Here is a 20,933-nt window from a genome sequence, read left to right as displayed (position 1 = left end):
ATGAAGGTGAGTGAGACTTTTTGGTATGTGGGAAACATTTAGTTTGCAATTCAAGATTTTTCATTTCAACATAATATTTTAGGAACTGCAGTGGGGGTTAACAAATTTAACATTAAAAAATAACTTAAGATAAATATACATGTCATTATGTTCAGTGTGCTTGAAACCACTGCATTAGAAATAAATAAGCAAAATGCGCTCTCAAAAACAGACTGAAATAAAACACTGTGAATCATAATGCTAGATCCTCTCTTTTACCCATCATGGTTACCAATGCATGAATAGTAACATGATCTGTGCAAACAAGCAGATATTCAATTTGTTTGCAGAGGATTTATGCTGAATGCTTTCATTTGCATGTGCTGCATCAGCAAACAAACTCCAAGAATCAAGTAAGCCTATCTCATGACAAGTATGTAATCATGGTTGATGCAAATAAGATGTTAAGTTTAAAAACTTCCTTTCCTGAGGAACTAGTGATCTACTTTCCCTGTTCGTTTGTTTGGAATAACAAGTCCCCTACTTTTGCTTATTGTCTAGTTTCTGTCTTCAGGTGTAGTATAATCAAGATGCATTTTATATCATATTTCTCCTTAGTTTGCACATTATTCTCATTCCTGCAGGATCTAGTGTCCTTGTAAATAGAAGCACAAAAGGCGTTCACTTCAATGACAGTTCTCACCTGTATGGAACCTTTATAATAAATATGAGTAAAGAGAATAAAGTGTTTGATTTAACATTCATCCTCTTGTTGGATCACTGTGTTTTGAAGCTGAAATAGCCACAGAGCATGAGGAGGTTGGGCAGCAAGACAGGGAGAAAGGAGGGACTGGAAATACTTTCACATTTAGATTTGAAATTGAGAAGATCTACAGACCTGAAACCCTTTTCTTGTGTCTTGTGGTTCTTGTGCACAGGGACTCCGTAAATTGACAGCATCTTCAGTGGCACTGTTCCTTGCAGTGTCCTTCATATCTTTCTCCTGGAGTGCTCCTCAGGTAAACAGCTCACTCAGGCTGAATGCACAGCATCCTTGCATCTCGCAGGTTTGTGCTGTATAAGTACTTGTACTTGTTTGTAATGGCGTATGGTGCTGACATGTCTCTTTCTCTTTTTCGGCATAAAGGCTCATTTCCAAAGGAGAAACTGGACTCCCCAGGCTATGCTGTATTTGAAGGGTGCACGTAAGTCCTAAGCTCTTTAAGTTTTGAGGAGATGACTTTCTATACCACCGGATTATTCCTGATCTGCTTGGCTCCACACAAGCAGTAATGTAAGGATACTGTGTAGGTAGAAATTCTGAAGCCTACCTGGATATGATTATAATTATTTCTCCTTGTCTTTGAAACAGTGGCATTGCCAGTATTATTACTAATTTTTAAAGAAATCAAATTGAAGAAAGCAACTTCTGGAAGAAGAAAAGCACAGTTACTTCCAGAAAGTACTGGAAATGTATAGAGTTGGAAGCTTGATTGTGAAACCTATTGGAAAAGCAATTCTCTTAACTGAAATAATCTTAAAGGGGGGTTAAGACATACTGGATATAGTCATTATCCCTTATTCTCACTCAGGCTTTAATTAAAGCATCTTCCCAAGCAATAGGATAAAACACATTCATATAACAAGCATCTTGCATTACAGTTGGAATTCAAACCACAAGCAACCTCTTCTAAGAACTTGAATGTCAGGGTTATCAATACTGTTGTAATTAACTCTTGCAAAAAATTATTTTGAATTTCTGGTATTAGTACAGAGTTAAAGGAGCATTAAATATAAAATTTAGAGTCAAGGAGAGATGATCTTGTCCTCTGATGCAGACCCACATTTAACATAAATATTTGTGTTTTTAACAATTCTATTCTGAATTGTTTCAAAATCAAAAAGTACCAGGCAAGGCGTGTATTGAGGGAGCAAAGTTCCTTAAAAAAAACAAACCAAAACAAGAGATTCTCCCCCACCTTTTTATTTACTTCTTCCAACTGAATAATGAACTGTTATTATTATTTTTTATTATAACTTAGTTATTTTAGTTTTTTCATTTTATAGAGCAAAATCCCTTTAAAAAACAATACTTTATAGACCAGCAAAGCGATTGAAGGCTCTTGACCATATAGGAGTCAAGGAAAAACTGAGGAAAATTCAGTAAATTCCTCCATACTACATACAGCTCCTACAGTAGATTAACATATGAATGAAAAGTGCTGGAACAACATCTTTTTAGAATAAAGTATGTTTGGGAGTGTTCCAGTTAAGGATGGACTATTGCTGATTTCAAAAATCCCCCAGGGGATAAATGCATCCAATTTTATGTTTGTAGAATTAATGCTGTAACTTTGAGTTTTGAAAAGACTACTTTAGGGGTTGTAAGGTACAAATTACAACAGATTTGCGAGGTTGTTTTCAGCTTTTCCCACTGTTCTTCTAGAGGGACGGCGATTCATCTCAGATGAGAGCCAGCGAAAGGATCTGTATGACAGAATGCAGCTTGGTAAGTGCCCACAGTCTTTTCTCAGATTAGGAAAGAAATCTATAGAAACAGGAGAGGGGTTGTTTTCCTGTAATCATATTTAAGGAAGCACTTTTTAAATATAACTTTGTTTTGTTATATCCTTCATTCCAAAAAGCACATTATAAAGACCATGTATCTGATTTTCTTTTCTTGTGTACCTGTGACTTCACTTCCATTAGCATTGATGTTTCACATTATTAGTATTCACATGATAATGTTTCACATTATCATCAGGCCCTTTGACTTTCTTTTCCCAGTGGAAAAAAATCAAATGAAATTATTAATTCTGCTGAACTGACAAGTGACAAAAGTCAACAACATTTTTTCATGCTAGACAATGTGCCCAGAGGAAATAACCTAGCAAAATAATAACACGTGAAAAAAAATGTTCTCTTTACTTTCTAAGGAACCCCCTTTGCAAGAAATAGGTAACCTCTTCTGTGTTAGACATTTATCAGGCTGGTTTTGAGTACATAATGTTACAGAGTGAAGGAAAGAGCAGTATTTTTTTCTATTTATATCTCTATTTGTAGATATAAAAGCAGAGTGAAATAAAGAAATCGCATAAAACACTGACAAACTGGGCATCTCTGATTTTGTAATTCTAGAAACACGCAGCCAAAATACAAATCCTTTATCTCTTTCTGAAGCTGCAGCACTGTTCCTTAGTTCCTTACAGAAAGCCCAAGAACAAGGTAAGTGCATGTTTTGTTTTTCCCAGAGCTTTTAAAAAGGGGTTTATAAGTACTAATAAGGGGTTTATAAATACTAACATGTTAATCTAAAAAGTCAGTCTTGAAATAAGGTGTTCCACAGGGTATATTTTATCAGGGTGTACATTTACACAAGCTATAGCATGAATCTGAGAAGTCATAGTTGGTAAACTTTTGTCTGCTTTTCATTTGCTTTTCAGATTTTTATTGGTTTAGATTCAAGGGAATGGCTATTTTGATTTGAATTTTCTAAAACAAAACTTCTCTAATGGGACTCCTTTTTCTACAAAATATTGCTTGTGAAATTTTCATTACTCCATTGGCTTTTCTGCCCTGGTAGAAATGCTTAAAAAGAATTCTAAAAAGCTTCAGAACAGGAGCTGTGGGATTAACATTTGGCTTCTGAGAGCTCACTGGCACAGTTGACAAAGGGTCCCAAGGAGATTTAGAGGCAGAGCCCTGAAATATCCTGAAAAATCCAATAATCATTCATGTATTCCCAGCCTGCCATAGAGCTTGTCCAGCCATCCCATCTCTCTCTCCTCATCACCTGCTTTCTCACACTGCTGCTGCATACTTCTGCTTCTCAAAGCAAAACCTGAAAACCTGTGCCTGTCTTTCACAGCCTCCTACAGCAGAAACCAGTTACTGAGTCAGTCTTAAATAACTTGTGTTCCCCCATCTCCTTCACACATATTGCACCCCCTTAGATGAAGAGCCCTGTCTCCTGTCACCCAGCTCCCTCACCCTGCAATAGTTCACCTTTCCTCCCTAGACCAGCCTTCCTGCAAAGCTGTTATCCCAAACCCCTCATCTTCTGTTGCATACATACAGTTCACCATGCTGAGACCCTAAATCTATGCACTCTGTCGCCTGTCATAGAATCATAGAATCATTAAGGTTGGAAAAGACCTTCAAGATTATCTGGTCCAACCATCACCCTACTACCAATATCACCCACTAAACCATGTCCCTGAGTGCTAGGTCCAACTTTTCCTTGAACATCCTCGGGGATGGTGACTCCACCACCTCCCTGGGCAACCCATTCCAATGCCTGACTGCTCCTTCTTAGAAGAAATGTCTCCTCATTTCCAACCTGAACCTCCCCTGGCACAACTTGAGGCCATTCCCTCTAGTCCTATCACTAGTTATCTGTGAGAAGAGGCCGACCTCCAGCTCCCCACACCTTCCTTTCAGGTAGTTGTAGAGAGCAATAAGGTCTCCCCTGAGCCTCCTCTTCTCCAGACTAAACAACCCCAGTTCCCTCAGCCGCTCCTCACAGGACTTGTGCTCCAGGCCCTTCACCAGCTTCGTAGCCCTTCTGTGGACACACCCCAGGCCCTTGATATGTCTTGTACTGAGAGGCCCAAAAGCGAACACGGTACTGGAGGTGTGGCCTCACCAGAGCTGAGTACAGGTACCCTTCACCTCTTCAGTTAAACAGACTATTTTTTTGTCAATGGCCTGCTCCATTTGGAAATGGAGTTGGGAACAGGGAAGTTGAAAAGGGAAGGATACAAGCACCAGTGACTCTGTGCTGTACTCCAGTCCCTGGTGCTGGGGAGGTTGGAAGAGCTTATGCAAGATCAGGAGCTTGTCCAAGCTATGTTCCTTGCCTCTTTGGTCCAGGCCAGGGAGGAATATAAGGTGACTAGAAGCTATCTTTGTGGCATTTTTGGTCTCAGTTGTGAGATTTTTATGCAGCCTCTTAATTACAGTTGTCACAATAGGAAGAAGAGCTTTATTTGAATTATGAAATGTAAAGAAAAACCCAAGTGAAATATGAGGTGTTTTGTACCTTTTGCATAGATACATGGTAAAACAGGCCTATTACTGCCTCGTTACCTTTGACGTGATCACTAGCGTGCAATAAATAACTTGCCATTGCTGCCATACCACCTCACCTTGTTTATCTAAAGTATACAGCTTTCCTGAAATGAAAACAGAATTTACCTGGTGTATGTGCAGATATCCTTGAACCATTACTGACTTTTCCAACTCCTAGCATCTCCCACTGTACCTCACATAATTCTGGGGCTCTATGCTTAACTCTCTCCTCCCTGCCATGGCAGAAGTCTGAAAACCAAATATTTCAGTGGTGCTTTGGGTGAAAGAGGCAGAATTAACAATGAGCATAAGTCTTTGGACAAACTATATGGGCAATTCTAAAGATAAATCAGTGAAAGCGTCTGTTTCTTGTGAGCTAACAAAAAGAGGAAATCTTGTGAAGTTCATGATTCATAAATTTTAGTGGTGTTTTCCTGCCTGCTGTTGCTGTTCAAAAGGAGATAGTGTCTGGCAACACCCATTAAGAAAAAAGGTGACACATCTGAGAAAGCTAAGCAAAACTGCCAGCTTGCTTGAAAAATACTCTCTGAAATAACATTGACATCATTGTAGTACTAGACTAACAAAACAATCAAACATGGATAAGTCACACATTTTCAGAAGATCATGTTCAGTTGATTTTAGAATCCTCTTGACTGAGAGAAATGTGCAAATACAGAACAAATATATTTTTTTTTCATGAAAAAATTGTTCCTTTTACCAAAATATTTCTCTGGACATGGCTTATATCCTTGTTCCTCAACAAACAGAAAAATTCCTACATTTAAAATGACAGAAGGCATGATTATTTCTATTTTCATCATTTAGCTAAGCAGTCAGATTACACTAGGGCTGTCCCTGAGGTATATTCATATCCTGAAAACTATGGGTGGCTGAACTTTCCTTTATCTACATCTTATTTTCTCCCATTGTGTCTTGTCTTACAGTTGAAGAAGAAAATGGTGATCACCCTGGCTACTTGACGGATAATTTATCAAATTGGTGAAATATTTCAAATTTCTTTAACATTTGTATTCTGTATACCCTGAAACCATGATTTGTGTAAACAGAGCATTTAATTTGTCCTCACTTAAGTTCCAAAAGGGTCACGTATTTTTCACATATTATTCATAGCAATGGTTTGAATACAAACTGATTAAAAATTACCAATTCAGCTAAAGATATTTGTAAAGTTCTTGCCTTGTTTAGATCATTTTGTATTTCTAATCCAAAGTTTAAAATACGCTGTTCCATCTTAGCTGAAAGGATGATTAAAGCTGTCCTTTTGCACAATTACTTCATTAAAATCAAATTTTCAATAGTGAGTGGAAAACCTTCTGCCACCTTCTACCCAGCTGTATATCGGAGCCATTTTTACTTCCAATTAAGGTGGATTCTTTCATTTCTGTCCCTGTATGTTGATGAAGGTTAGTACAGAATCAGGGCCTCAATAGGGTCCATGGCATACAGTCACTACTGCTGCAGGTGGTACAGGTCTGCTGGAGCTGGTGGTGGCACACTAGTTACAAATCTAGTGTCATACATGACAACTGGCACACAGAATATTAGTTGCATCATTCTTGTACATTTTTGTTGTTTTTTAAGTTTTCAAACTGAAATTATATATAAAATGGTTAATTATTCCATGCTGATAAAGACATATTGAACATTATTCATGCAGCTTTGTGGTCTTACTGGAAAGCCCTCTGTAGTTCTCATGTAATTAAAAAATAGCCACATGATTCTTGTGTCCAAGCAACTATGTTTTTTTTTTTAACCTTTAGCCCTGGTCCTGCTCTTCATCATTTAATACTACTTTCCTCAGATCTTTCTCATGATACTGCTAATTAATTTTGTTAACTCACACTAACTATAATGCTTCTCCTCAACACAAAAAATGCATCTGAAGAGTAATTAATTTCTATCATTGGGCCATAGGCATTTTCAGTAATTGTTTATGTCACTTCATGACGAAACATAGAAGAAATCAAAATCTCCTTGTTTGTTTATTTTTAAGCAGTAATATATCTATCAATAGCAGTGTATACTATATGACAGAATGAATTCATGATGAATTTCATCTAAAGACACCACAATCTTTTCATTCATTTAGTAACTCTTTGTTTCAAGCATGTTCTGAAAGTGCATTAAGTTAATTTTCACCAAAATTTGCAGTATGATCAATCAGTATTAAGAAAAAATTAGGACATCTGATTTAGTATTCTGAAATTCATGTTCCTCTAAATGTCCTAGAAATACAAAAATTGTACTAATCTCATTCTCCATTGACCTTGTATGTATTCCTGTGGATCTGAGCTCACTAGTTCAAACTTTCTTTTTTCTTTTTCTTTTTCTTTTTCTTTTTCTTTTTCTTTTTCTTTTTCTTTTTCTTTTTCTTTTTCTTTTTCTTTTTCTTTTTCTTTTTCTTTTTCTTTTTTTTTCTTTTTCTTTTTCTTTTTCTTTTTTTTCTTTTTCTTTTTCTTTTTCTTTTTCCTTTTCCTTTTCCTTTTCCTAAGTATCATGAACCAGAACAGCAATTCTGTCATAGGTAGAGCTGTCTGTGAAACCCCAGTATTTGCAATATGGCAGATAATTGGTTATGTAACATAAAGCTGCTACTAACCTTGTCAGATGACAGTATCAGTTAGAAATCTGGGGCATTTAAGTTAGACAGTCTGTTGCCTTGACTGAATGAGAAGCCATTCCCCCTAACATTTCAAAAGGCAGAAATGTTTTGCCATACTTAAAACTGCCTTGCTACTGATATCTGGTCCTAACATACATGTACAAGGCAGAACTACAATAAGCCTGGAAGTGGGAGGCAGAGATCACTTTGTCCCCTGCAGGAGTATTTCTGAGAAGACTGAGCATGGTATTCACTTTAGTTATGTATCAAAAATTGTACACTTTCTGTCACTGGGCTGGTGCTCACAACGCGTGAGCATGATGAAAAAAACATAGCTGGCTTTGTAGAAGATGTCATGCCAACTCTCTGTTTCTGCTAGGAAACTCAAATACCTTCAGTACATCTAAGTGAACCTGCAGTCATGATAATACACGTTGCTTATTTTTCTCCTTATCCAGAAAGAAAAAGCATAGCTGTCTTAATGTAACCCCAGCAAAACCCTTCCAGATTCAATACTGTCAGGGCTGTCTCCATCATTTAGCAAGATTTACAGTTATGTGTGTAGTGATCATATCTTCCAGCACTGAAATGATGCTGGGTCTGGAATGATAATAAACAGCTTGTCACTACTAGAACATTTGTAAGCAACAAAGGAAGTGATGGATCATTCTCAGATGATGTTAATGCAAATTACAGGGAACATGGGGTTAAATGCTTTTCTTCACTATAACAGTGTGTTGATATACAAGCAATAATGCTAGGCTTCCTGAAATCCTTTTTTTTTCTTTTTTTTTCTTTTTTTTTTCTTTTTTTTTTTTCTTTTTTTTTTTAAGAGAAAGTTAATTTTCATTCAATATGACCTTTAAATGTTCTTTTAGAATCACAGAATCATTTAGTCTGGAAAAGACCTCTACTACCTCACCAGAGCTGAGTACAGGGAGATGATCACTTCCCTAGTGCTGCTGGCCACGCTGGTTCTGATACAATCCAGGCTGTGGTTGGCCTTCTTGCCCACCTGAGCACACTGCTGGCTCATATTCAACTTGCTATCGACCAATACCCCCAGGTCTCTTTCCACTGGGCAGCTTTCCAAACACTCTTCCCCCAGCCTGTAGCGTTGCATAGCGTTATACCACAAGTGCAGGACCAGGCACTTAACCTTGTTGAACTTCATACATTTGTCCTTGGCCTGTCAATCCAGCCTATCCAGATCCCTCTGTAGAGCCTACCTACCCTTGAGCAGATTAACACTTGTACCCAGCTTGGTGTGGTCTGCAAAGTTACTGAGGGTGCACTCAATTCCCTTGTCAAGATCATTGATAAAGATACTGAGGAGAACTGGCCCCAATACTGAGCCCTGAGGAACAACATTTGTGATCAGCTGCCAACTGGATTTAACTCCATTCACCACGATTCTTTGGGCATGGCCACCCAGCCAATTTTTTACCCAGCAAAGAGTACACCCATACAAGCCATGAGCAGTCAGTTTTTCCAGGAGAATGCTGTGGGGAAGTGTTGCACCCTTAAACATCATATTCATTGACTCAGCAAGGTAACTGATTAAATCCACTTCAACAAAGAACATACATTTTTGAGCTCACAGAATGCAGTTTTCCACTTAGTAAAAGGTATGAAGAAAATACATATGTGGTATCTTTGTTTTCACTGCTTTCATATGAAAAATACTTATTAACCATTTTTAATTACTTTATAAGTGGCTAAACAATAGTGACTCCTTTTAAATCCAGTCAAGTTTTTGCCATAAAACTTGAACATATCTTCTGAGAATAGGTATTTTTTCAGTTATCCAAATCAGCTTGAGAATGAAAGTCCAATTTTAAAACTGATTTTAGGTGACCAAAAATACAGATCGGCACTTAATCACTTTTATTTTATATGATCTATAGTAAGAACCATGTCTTCAAGTGTTGGTTAAGTGTTTGAAAGGTAGGTATCTAATCAAAACTGGTCATGTAAGCTCTCCCCAGAAAAGACAGTGAAGGTAAATACCTCCAGAGGTCAGATCATCCTACCTGCTGAGGAACAGCCTGAATCAATTGCTAGAAATGTCTTTTCTTAAACAGCTTGAGAAATTCTTGATTTTCAAACTTCTAAATAAAAGATGGAATTGTTTTAGAATTATTTTTTAAGATGAGGTTTCTTCCACAGAAGTGAAAGAGAGCATGAACTTATGGGGCAATTGGAAGAATTTAAATGCACAACTTTGAATGTTTTCACATTGCTCTGTGGCATGTAGGTTTGCCTGCATGAGAAGGTGTTAATTAAGCAATTTTTGTCATTTTCTTTAACCAAATAACATTCATTTCTTCCCTGAACTTGGTTAACAAACTTAATGTACGACATAGTGAAAACAATTAAAGAAACATAACAGAGAAATGATAAAATAAATGATCTGCTGTTTATTGTGGGTCTAAATGACTTCAGGAAGATGACTTTCATTTATCTCTAAAATTCAAATGCCCACTGCATAAGACTTTATATTGTTCCACAGTATATTTTACCACTGAATCAAGACACTTCTATGTGCTGTAAAAAAATGTTTTAAATGATGTAAGCTTACAATAAGATAAACAGCATGAGGAAAAATGAAGATCATTGTGTTTTCAGTAAATCTTTTTTAACCCTGATAAGGTTTCCTCAGTGTACCACTTTTTCTCTACATTTTCTGAGCTCTGATTTAAAGATCATTTCAGTTTGGGAGGGGAAAATGGAGGGCATAAATGAAGCAAGAGTTCATTTGGAACAACCATAATAGAGCTATCAGCATGGGCCATGATTAATATAGACAATTATGCAAACAAAGGTATGATCTACAGTTTGTATAAGCTCCTGAGGGGACTGTCACATTGTCTAGGTTTACTAAGCTTGAAAAATTTCTTCTACCTTCACTGGGCACAGAATTGTCATTTAAACTACTTTCAAGGTGAAATAATATTAGGCTTCCCAACAGTGTAACTCAAGTAACATTTAAGATTCTCCTAATCACAACACCCTGTCCTTAACACAAAGCTTGCCAAGCCTACAGGAGAAGCTCTTGAATGGATGAAGAGACCCTGATACAGTGAGAGCAACACATTCAGTTCCTGTACTCTCCATGCTGCTTTGTCTTCCCTTGAGGTAATACTCCAAGGGAAAAGGGAGATTTGATGTTTTGCCTATCCCTTTCAGCCTCTTCATCTTCATCATATCTTTCATCCTCATCTTCATCTTCGCCTTCACTGTGGTGAGGGCTGGAATGCTGAGAGACAGAAGGTGATGGTGGCACTGATGAAGGCCTGGGGTACCTGAAACCTTCCGTCTGGCAGAGAGAGAAGCAAGTTGTACATGTTATCACAGTGTTCCTCAGTTGGTTGTGTACAGCAATTCAAGGCAGTCAGCACGTCAAGGCAAACTATTGGTGATGGCATGTAAGCTAGACCACTCCAAAATTAAACTCCCTTAAATACAGGTCCTCTCAGTCCTTCTCTGATAGGAAGTATGTGCCTGTATGGCAGTAATCTTTAGCTTGTATCATAAACAATACGCTTCCTTTCCAGCATTGTTTCTTTGACTTATTGAGCATTAAAACCCTCAATGCTACATGAAATCCTCCTGAACTCTCTAGTCAGAATGCTCTGACTGAAATTCAGAATTAGCCTGAAGTTTTGAACAATTTTCTAGTTATACATCAATTTCTGCAAAACCAGAGCCAAACAAGGAGTCTTGGCCTGAGCCTTCCAACCTAGGTGATTCTGTGATTCTGTGATTCCTTTCTTCTTACTATTTGAAAACCTGAGTTGCTCTGGGGGTGTCTGGACTGAATTTGAGCAGCATCCCTTCTAACATTGGTGCTAATGTGCACTACACAAGAAGTGTAGTGATTGAAAGTATGCCTTTAAACTGGACCCCTTGCAGTTCCAGCCACAGCCTTCTCCTCACATACTCTGTTTAGATGAATACTGTGTTTTGCTTCGTTTTCCCTTGGTATCTTTTCCCAGCTTCCTTTTTATTATTGGATTAGTGCAGAACATCTTCATGGAGTTTACCAGGAGCAAAACTAGAAGTTGACGCTTTTCTAAAAGAAATTCCAAGGACCAGTTCTTCAGCTGGTCTAAAGTGGCGTAGTCCCATCCAGATCACTCTAAATTGCTGGAAGAACTGTCCCTGTATTGCACATGGTATCCTTACTGTTTGCATTTGATATCATTACAACTTAGACTGGAGCTTGGGTCTACAACTTAAGATTTTAACTGTGAGCTAATTTATCTGCAGTTAGAACAAAACTTGCTGACTGACTCTCTCTCTCAAGCACACACACATTCTCTCTCTTTCTCTGTGTAAAACAGCCAAAATGCAGATGAACTCATCTCCAAAAGCAGACTGTACCTTTGGTGGAGCACTTGGTTCCATCTCAAATTTATCAGGGAATGTTCTGCTGAGGGCCAAGTGTCTGGCATGCATGTAATACTGCAAAATAAAAGAGAAACCTTTACAAGTCAAGGAGGACAGCGGATTTACACAGAAAAAAAAGGAATGTAACATGAATATCTTCTCAAAGGTGATGCTTAACAAAGCCTGACCATGTGTTTAGCTAAAGAGAACCCAAATGGTTTTTCTACCTGTAACAAACATATCACTGTGAAGTAATGAGCTCCAAAGTAGAGCTGAAGCTGGAACAGAAGCTGAATAAGGTTCTTTTAAGTCTAAGGTGTACCAATTTGGTAAATAGCACTCATCTCAGTCGGTGTAGTTTGGTGTAGAGTGACAGGCATTATTTATCCCTCAAGACAGAACTGTGTCTTTTTAAAACCAGGAAATTTTACATCTCTAAATACGTATGTGTATAAACTTTAGGCTCATTCTTGCATATAGAGTATGTGTAACAGTTACAAAGAAGAAACATTTATGAATTTCTGAGGCTTGGCATTTAAGAATTTGGTAACAATATTTGATGGATCCATTATATTCACCAGCCTCCATCACCTGTATTAAAAAAAAATAGCTTGTGTCAGTCTTATATTGTGTCAGGAGTAATATCAACAGAAAGGATCTCACACAGATACCAAAGCAGAGCAAGGTCCGAAATCATTACAAAACTGATATGTATGGATCCTTCCACTCCTTTGCTCCTGTGGACTTAATATTGCTTTGCTATTTCTTAGTAGGTGGTACTGTGGTGTTTTCTATGTCAAATCAAAAACACTGTTTTGCCTTTAAGGTACAGATTTAGTTTAGGAGTTCTGACTATCCACAAGGCCCAACAGCCTTTCAGGAAGAATTGATAGAATCATAGGATCATTAAGGTTGGAAAAGACCTCCTAGATCATCTGGTCCAATCATCAGCCTACTACCAATGTCACCCACTAAGCCATGTCCCTAAGCATCAGGTCCAACTTTTCCACGAACACCCCCAGGGATGGTGATGCCACCACTTCTCTGGGCAACTCGTTCCAATGCCCGACTACTCTTTCCGTGACGAAATAGGATCCTTGAAAAGAGTCCAGATGACTTTGGAGCACAAATCTTAGTTAGTGTAGGGGTGCTATTGTCCTCAGAGAAAGCTCCCAAAAGCTTTTTGCATTGACTAGCATGAGGGGTACAAAAAACTAAGCGTGATTGGCTCCTGCTCTAACCTATTCAGTTAAGTCCCTCCATACCACTGGAGAATGGAAGCATTACACTGAAATGTAAAGGCAGGCTTTATCTTTAGCACCTTTGATGGGTGCCTTTCAGAACAGGGATGCCTCCTTGCAAAGTAGCATGATGCTGAAGACAGTTAGACACTGTGTCTGTTTTTAATACCTCTATTAATAGTTTCACACACCCTGCCTAGGTATCTCCAGTCCAACAGATCTGAAAGCCTCTCAGTTCGGTTTCTTTGGATGATCCTCTGGCGACGGGACTGCTGACAAAATCCATATAGGAACTGAGTCAGCTGGTTGCATGATTCATCAGGTGAGCGGAACCTCCTGTCTACTATGTAGATCCCTAAAAGACACAAAAAAGGAGATGAGTTGAATTGAAGGTGACCTCTTACATTTCCATTCTACTTCCTGTCACATAGACTTACAAACATTACGTGTTAGATGTCCTTTTTTAATGTTGGAAGGCAGTTGTTTATAACTGGAACATTTGCTACTATTTTGATGGCATTCAAAGATGTAGGGAAATATGTATTTTTTTACTTCAATTTTCTTTACCTTTCAAGCTGAAATACAGCAGATTACTCAAAACTTAGAGACTTTCTTGTTGTTGTTTTTCTTGTATAAATATATCCAAAAGGATTCAAGATTTTCTCGCTAAAGACATACCACTTTTATCTCCCACCATTTTAAAATACTGTTTGCTTAAAAAATATCTAATGCTTTCCAAGTTTGCACTAGAATTTATAAATGTCAATCAGTCTGTAGGACATGGGCTGTGTTTTCAGTACAAATACTAGTGACTTGCACAGAGACAGCTAACTCACACACATTAATCAATGTACAACTCTGGCTGAGAAAGGGCAGAGGTAAACTTTGCCTCTGTGTAGTTTGCCAAGATCAATACATTATTATTGTCCCCAGGGAGTTGGAAAGAAAAGGAGGATAGACTTCAGCTATCTCAATAGGTAAGACAGACACACAACTACCTTAAGTGAACTGCTTGGTGTTCCCTAGGAATGTATAAGTTACGTCAATGCCCACACCCATGTTTTGGCAGAGAACAGCAAGTGACCCATGCTCTCTGTATATATATATATATATATATATATATATATGTGTGTATATATATGTATATATGTATATATACACAGTATAATACAATATTAATTAATTAATACAATACACATATATATATATGTATATATATATATATATATATGTATATATATATATGTATAATAATGTCCTGCTGGAGCTCCTGCCTGGCTCTGCCCTGTCCAGTCTACAGGAGCAGCCTTGGGGTCTGTGTGGCTCATGGTGACCTAGGCCCCATGTCTGGACAGTCTCCATGTGGGATTGTACACTTGATGAAACAGTGCTGGGAATGGGGGAGACCATGGGCCACAGACGGAAGACACGTGATGAGCGAGGAACAGGACAACACACCCCTTTCTTTGGCATGTGCCACCCTCGATAGGCAAAGTTAAAGGCCAGCATCCATCCAGGTAGAGCAAAGGTAAGAAATACAAGTGCAAACAGCAATGGCCCATCTGGTCAACCACCTCTCCCAGATTTGCCACAGTTCTCGTGCCATGGTTGGTCATAACAATGTGAGAAAAAGGCAATAGTAAATCTATCCAGGGAAATACAAAGTATTACAAACGTTATGGTGGATAGCATGAAAGCTCTACAGAGGGCTCGAGGCCACATGGCAAATGGCAATGCAACACCAGCTGGCATTACACTACATATCTGTGCCAAAGGAGGTGTTAGTAATCTCATGAATGCCAGTGGTTGTCTTAACGTAGACAGAAATAGGGACTGAGCCACTATTCAGGGAATCAGGACAGTGGAGACGGGAGGACAGAAGAACCAAGCCACTACTTAAGCAATGCTGGTAGTGGTGTGGGTGGAGAGAGGGGCTGTTCTACTACCCGAGGGATCTGGGCTGAGGTGGTAGGGGACTCACGGACTCTCACTAGTTGAGGGACCCTGGCTGGGGTGATGGGTGGACATAGGGTCTACCCTATAGACCCCCTCTGTGTGCAGAGAGGACCTCTGCCACTACTTGAGGGATCTAGGCAGGTGAGATGGGAGGGCAGAGGGTCTGTGCTGCTAATTAAGGGATCCCAGCAGGATGGGGCTCTGCCACTACTTGAAGGATCCCAGCAACAATAGTGGGTGGTGATGGGCTCAGGGCAGCTACTTGAGGGATCCGGTCAGGGTGTTGGGAGGAAGGGGAGGTTGTGTGTCTGTCTCACTGTGGCTGGGGTGCTTGGTGGAGATGGGCTCTACTGCTAATTAAAGGATCTGATAAGGGGGTGGTGGAAAGACAGAGGGGCTCTACTGCTACTGGAGGGATCAGAGCATAGCTGCTGGGTGGACTGAGAGTCTGTTCTGCTTATTAAGGGATCCCAGAATGGGTACTGGGCGGAAAGAGGGGCTCTGATGCTAACTGCGGGATTCTAGCAGGGGTGGTGTGTGAAGAGAGGGTCCAAGCCACTACTTGAGGCACTAATTAGAAGATCCCAGCAGCAATGCTGAGCAGATAGAGGCCCCTGTGCACCCCTGTCCTCTTGCCAGTGGCAGGCAAGGCAGCGTGTGTTGCAGGGTATTTACCCATAGATTCTCTGCTGGCAGCCCTTGCAGGGGTGACCAGAGAGAAGCCCCCAGGCCCTGGCCTGGGGAAGCATATTGGGTTTATGTGGCAAGGTTTTGGTAGTGGGGGGCTGCAGGGGTGGCCTCTGTGAAAAGAGTTCAGCAGCAGCCCCATGTTAGATAAGGGGCAGCTGCTGAACTTATCAGCCAGCTCCAAAGGGACTTGCTGCTGGCCAGAGTCAAGCCAATAAGTGGTGTTATTTGTGCCTCTGTGAGAGCAGATTTAAGAAAGGGGCGGGGTTGTTCAAAAAAACTGCTGCACAACAGCAGCTGGGAGAGAGAGGAGTGAGAAGCAGCCTTGCATCCCCCAAGGTCAGTGCAGAAGGAAGGCAAGAGGTGCTTCAGGCATGGAGCAGAAGCTCCCTGCGGCCTGTGGAGAGGCCCCTGGTGGAGCAGGCTGTCCCCTGAAGCCCATGGGTCCCACATGGAGCATATCTCCATGCTGCAGCCCACGGAGGAGCCCCCGGTGGAGCAGGGGGCTGCGGCCCTTGGAGAGCCTCTGCAGGAGCAGGCTCCGGGCTGGAGCTGCAGCCCTGGAGAGGAGCCCACGCAGGAGCAGGGGGCCTGGGGGGAGCTGCCGCCTGTTGGGGATCTGTGCTGGAGCAGTTTGCTCCTGATAGATGGACCCCGTGGCACAGACCCATGTTTGAGCAGTTCTTGAAGAACTGCTTGCGTGGGAAGCCCACACAGGATCAGTTTAGAAAGGACTGCATCCAAGAGAGTGACTATGAAGGAGTGGCAGAGATGAAGCATCAGGGACTGACCACAGCCCACAGTCCCCTGCACCACTTTGGGGGGAGGAGGTAGAAGAGAGTGGATGGGGGGAAGGTGTTTGTAGCTTGTTTTCTAAAAAACAGTGTTACCTCAAGAATTTCCAGTTATGGAAAGTATGCTTTAAGGGTTAAGTAAGACTGTATTAATGCTTAATTCAAGGCCGGGTTAGATGAGGCCTTGAGCAACCTCATCTAGTGGGTGGCATCCCTGCCTATGGCAGGTGGGGTTGGAACTAGATGATCTTTGATGTCCCTTCCAACTCGAGCCATTCTGTGACTTTATGAAGTGCTAGGAGACTATGTTTCTATGATTCTAACTGGTTTTTGGAGCTCTGAATGTATTCCCCCAGTGAACCACATGGCAATAGTGAAAGCATGAAAGTGAGAAGTTGAAGCACTATTGCTGTGCTTTTTGATTTCCTAATGCAGGGGCATTATTTTGATACAGTGTTAAAAAACAAACAAACAAAATTACCATAAGCAGCTGGGTCAGCAACATGTTCCTGCATAAAACAGCCGAATCCAGAAAGGTTTGTGGTCACACTTGGAATGCCCATCACAGTACATTCAGCTGCCAAAAGAAACAGACAAAAAGTGTTTCAGGGCAGTATGTTTTGAATGATTTTACCCTGAGAGAAAAAAAAAGAAAAAGAAACAGGCTGACAGAGGTCCCATAAAACTAGAGCTGCTCTGAAAATGACAAGGGAAAACTATTATGCTTTTTTTGTGGATTTTGAGGAAAAGAAAAAAAGAAGAAAGAAAAAATGGAATTTTAAAGAGAAAATTTTGCACTGTGAAATTAGCCTCATGTTTCCCAGCAGCTAAATTGAAAACTTTCTGGGAATCCAGTGTTGAAACAGAGAATCCCAACATATGGTCTGGACTGTTTGTTTGGAGTTTAAATTGAAGCCTGTTATACACAAATGTTCATTAGGTGTTCATGACTATTTGGAAAATTGAATCACTTAGTTGCTTGAGCAGGTTAAACTTTTTATTTTGATATTCATTGTTTGTAAACTGGTCCATATAGCAACAACAAAGAAAGCATCATTAATTTAGGATTGCTTTCAACGTAGATGTGGAACCAGTATCATAAAATTATAAAATGTACACATCTTTTGTAGTTATTTCTGTCATTGCTGTGAGCAAGAATAACTATTTAGTCAGGTTTAAAGAGTTTTTTGCTGATGAAATTAAGCCTATCCTATGCTAGCAGGCAGATAAAATAGAATACTCTAGTCTTTGAAATGCTGAAAGCCGTCTACACGCCCTTCATTCATATGATAACAAAGATTGTGTCTATAAAACAGAGCTACAAATCCACCTAAAAACCACCACTTTTTGTTTCTTGGAGAATTAAGTGGGTATATCAACAAAGAAATAAATTTTTGCATTAATAAAAGAAAGAGAAGCTATTCTTTTAACTAGCATAAATCACAGCTTTCCTCAAAACTGTTAACAGTCTAACTTTTCTGGCTGGGTTACTTCGAAGTTACCTGGTTGTCACATTTTCTTTATACTTTACCTGAAACTTGATCAGGAAGAGAAATTGCCGGAATGCAAGACCGTTGTCTTAGTTGGAATTAGATAGGTCTCTTACTTGGAGAGAAATAGCTCTGGAGAATGATCAACTTTGCAAAATTTTTATTCTGATTCATTGGCTTGCAGCAAATGCACTTCAGAGGAGCATCTAAACTTTTAGATGTGTATCGAGATTACAGAAGATATTTTGGAGGACATAAAAGACACCTGGTATTTGATCTTCACAAGTATTCATGTTTATAGTTTGCACTGATCTCATTAGGTGCTAAGTGCCTTTTTTAAATTTTGGATTGTTAACTTTTTTTTTTTTTTAATGTCAGAAACTACAAGTTTTCTCTATCTTTAGAAACTTCCCTTTAAGTCTGTGATATTCACCATCGCTTTATGTAAGTGTTTGTGGTAAATATCTTAGATATGGTATTATATATGTCTATCAAACCTAATTGCTATCTTGAATTAAATCCACTGAAGTATGTCTGCTGGTAGCAACAGAGTTGTTGCTTTAAGTTTTTCAATATGCATTTTTTTTTTCTAAAGCCACAGAAAATCAAAAGATTACATGTTAGTATGGGAAAGGGTCCAGCGCAGGGACAAATTTGAGTAGTTGTCAGTCAGTAGATGCCATTTTATACCACCTGGCCCCCAAATTTTGCCAGCAGTAAGACCTTTGCACTGCAGAGGAAACAGAGTCAAAAGAGTTTTTTCAGCACTCCAGAAGAAACTGGCTGTAAAGCTATTCTGCATCAACAGAATGTGTATTCATCTTTGATACTTAGTTAAATGTACAGATTGCCTACCTGGAGTGTAACCCCAGGGTTCATAGTATGATGGAAACACACCCAGGTGACAGCCTCTAACAAACTCCTCATAGTCCAAGGGCAGCAATGGGCTGGTTGAAGAAAGAAATTCTGGATGTAGGATCACCTGGATATTCAAAAGTTACATTAGAGGTGAAAGGAAACTACTAATACATTTTAATTATCAATATACTTCATCAGTTCCTTCACTCTGGTCTTTTCCTAAGTACTTGGACAATACCTCCTTTGCCCATCCTAATTCAATTACCTAATTCAATTCCCACACTAAAATACATGATCTTGTAATGAAGCCACATGCATGGGTCTTGTCCTGGAAATAATACTGATAATAAACGGTACTTTCTGGAAAAGTCTTTGGCTTTATCCTTCCTGATCAGAAAAGACCATGCACGTTGTGAATTATGGCTAAGGCTGTGACAATTATCAACTCTAAATTGGTTCTTTTGGTTGGCTGTACCAAGGTACAGACAGTACAGGGACGTCTTGTTCTAGAGGAGACCTCATGAGGACACAGCACTCCTGAGCTTCCAATTGAAATATAGGAATGCTTATGGTGTTCAGAGGGTCTTTTAAGAACTGAAAGAATTTTGAAACCAGACATATTATAACCCGATCATCACAATCCTGTGCCTGGGCTAACTAATCTTGCTGAAGGACAAAGCTTATTAGTTTAGGTTAACGTCCCTCTTCCAGGACCCAAGCTAATTTATTTGTATGACTCTGTTCAGCTTGGTGTTACTGCCCCATATTCCACTGACAGGTAAAGAACCTTGTGTAGGTTGTCCAGTCAGCTCTGGTAGAAAGAAGTATGAGGGAAGGGTTTAACCTCTGGGCCTTTCTTCCCCAAATTATCATACTTCAACCATCATTCCTCATCAGGGAGATGCCTTTATTTATTCTTAATAACAGAGTCATGCTACTCACTTGCATAAATCAACACATGAGTGTATTCAACCAGTAAATTGCCTGTAAACTTCTCATATGCAAGCTTACTTGAACCCACTGATTCAAGTAAGATTTCCCATTGGCATCACTGTTTTTTTCACATGACAATTGTGTGGACATGTCATACGTGTCTCAAGATGACTTTCTCTTTCAAGTTTAGAGAACTTTTATTGATACAATCAGCTCATTTAGTATACATTCTGTTCAAGTAGTAGGTAATTTTCCAGTGGTAATGCCAGTTTTGTACAACCTTTTCAGTGAAGTTTGCTGAGAATTAGGAGGAGGTATCTGCAGTGTTATACACAATCTGCTTTCTAATGACTTCAAGCTATTAGTTCTGAGTAATTTTTAATACATTTATATACAGTGCCTCCTTCTACCCTACATTTATTACATCTGGTATATTACTATCATATTACATTCTCAGAGCTCATTGGAGACACGTGCTTAGTAGATATACAGTTAAGCCATGAAGAAGCATACTAGGAAGTTGAGGAAAATGGTTATGCAGTAATCCTCATGAGTTTAACAGCCAGCATACTGAGAACAAGAGTGTAGTGGGTTTACGTGGCAAGGTTTTGGTAGCAGGGAGCCATAGGGGTGATTTCTGTGAGAAAGATCTAGAAGCTGCCCCATGTTTGGGAAGGGCCCCATTGTTTTCCAGATCCGAGCCAATAAGCGATGTTGTTTTGCGCCTCTGTGAGAGCATATTTAAGACAGGGAAAAAACGCTGCACCACACAGCAGCCGGGAGAGTCAAGGGAGTGAGAGAACAGCCTTGCACATGCCAAGGTCAGTGTAGAGGGAGGGGGAGAGGTGCTCCAGGCGCCGGAGCAGAAGTCCCCTGTGGCCTGTGGTGAGGACCATGGTGAAGCAGG

The 20,933-nt window shown here is 39.7% G+C and overlaps 2 protein-coding genes across 5 annotated transcripts in view; one reads left to right on the top strand and one right to left on the bottom strand.

Moving 5' to 3' along the window:
- On the top strand, positions 1-6,055 carry SPX (spexin hormone; the record flags this gene model as incomplete). The annotated part of the gene is made up of 6 exons (XM_082751702.1): positions 1-6; positions 918-998; positions 1,127-1,184; positions 2,426-2,488; positions 3,118-3,204; positions 5,997-6,055. The coding sequence occupies 6 exons, from the start codon at positions 1-3 to the stop codon at positions 6,053-6,055; spliced, it is 354 nt and encodes a 117-aa protein (XP_082607828.1).
- A 3,173-nt stretch (positions 6,056-9,228) lies between these two features.
- GYS2 (glycogen synthase 2) overlaps positions 9,229-20,933 on the bottom strand; it is a 50,638-nt gene continuing 38,933 nt past the window's right edge. For 2 of the 4 annotated variants that reach the window (XM_082784493.1, XM_082784491.1), the window contains 5 exons: positions 19,091-19,217; positions 17,227-17,322; positions 13,500-13,663; positions 12,062-12,142; positions 9,229-10,994 (listed from right to left, as the gene is read on the bottom strand). In XM_082784493.1, the coding sequence (XP_082640619.1) occupies positions 10,773-10,994; positions 12,062-12,142; positions 13,500-13,663; positions 17,227-17,322; positions 19,091-19,217 (690 nt within the window). In that variant the 3' untranslated portion in view covers positions 9,229-10,772. Of the gene's footprint in view, positions 10,995-12,061; positions 12,143-13,477; positions 13,664-17,226; positions 17,323-19,090; positions 19,218-20,933 lie in introns of all 4 variants that reach the window. The other 2 variants (XM_082784490.1, XM_082784492.1) reach the window with 2 other exon arrangements.

Source organism: Aythya marila (assembly GCF_965140915.1).
Source record: "Aythya marila genome assembly, chromosome: 1".
NCBI lineage: Eukaryota > Metazoa > Chordata > Aves > Anseriformes > Anatidae > Aythya > Aythya marila.
This window is presented reverse-complemented; position numbering and strand designations above follow the sequence as displayed.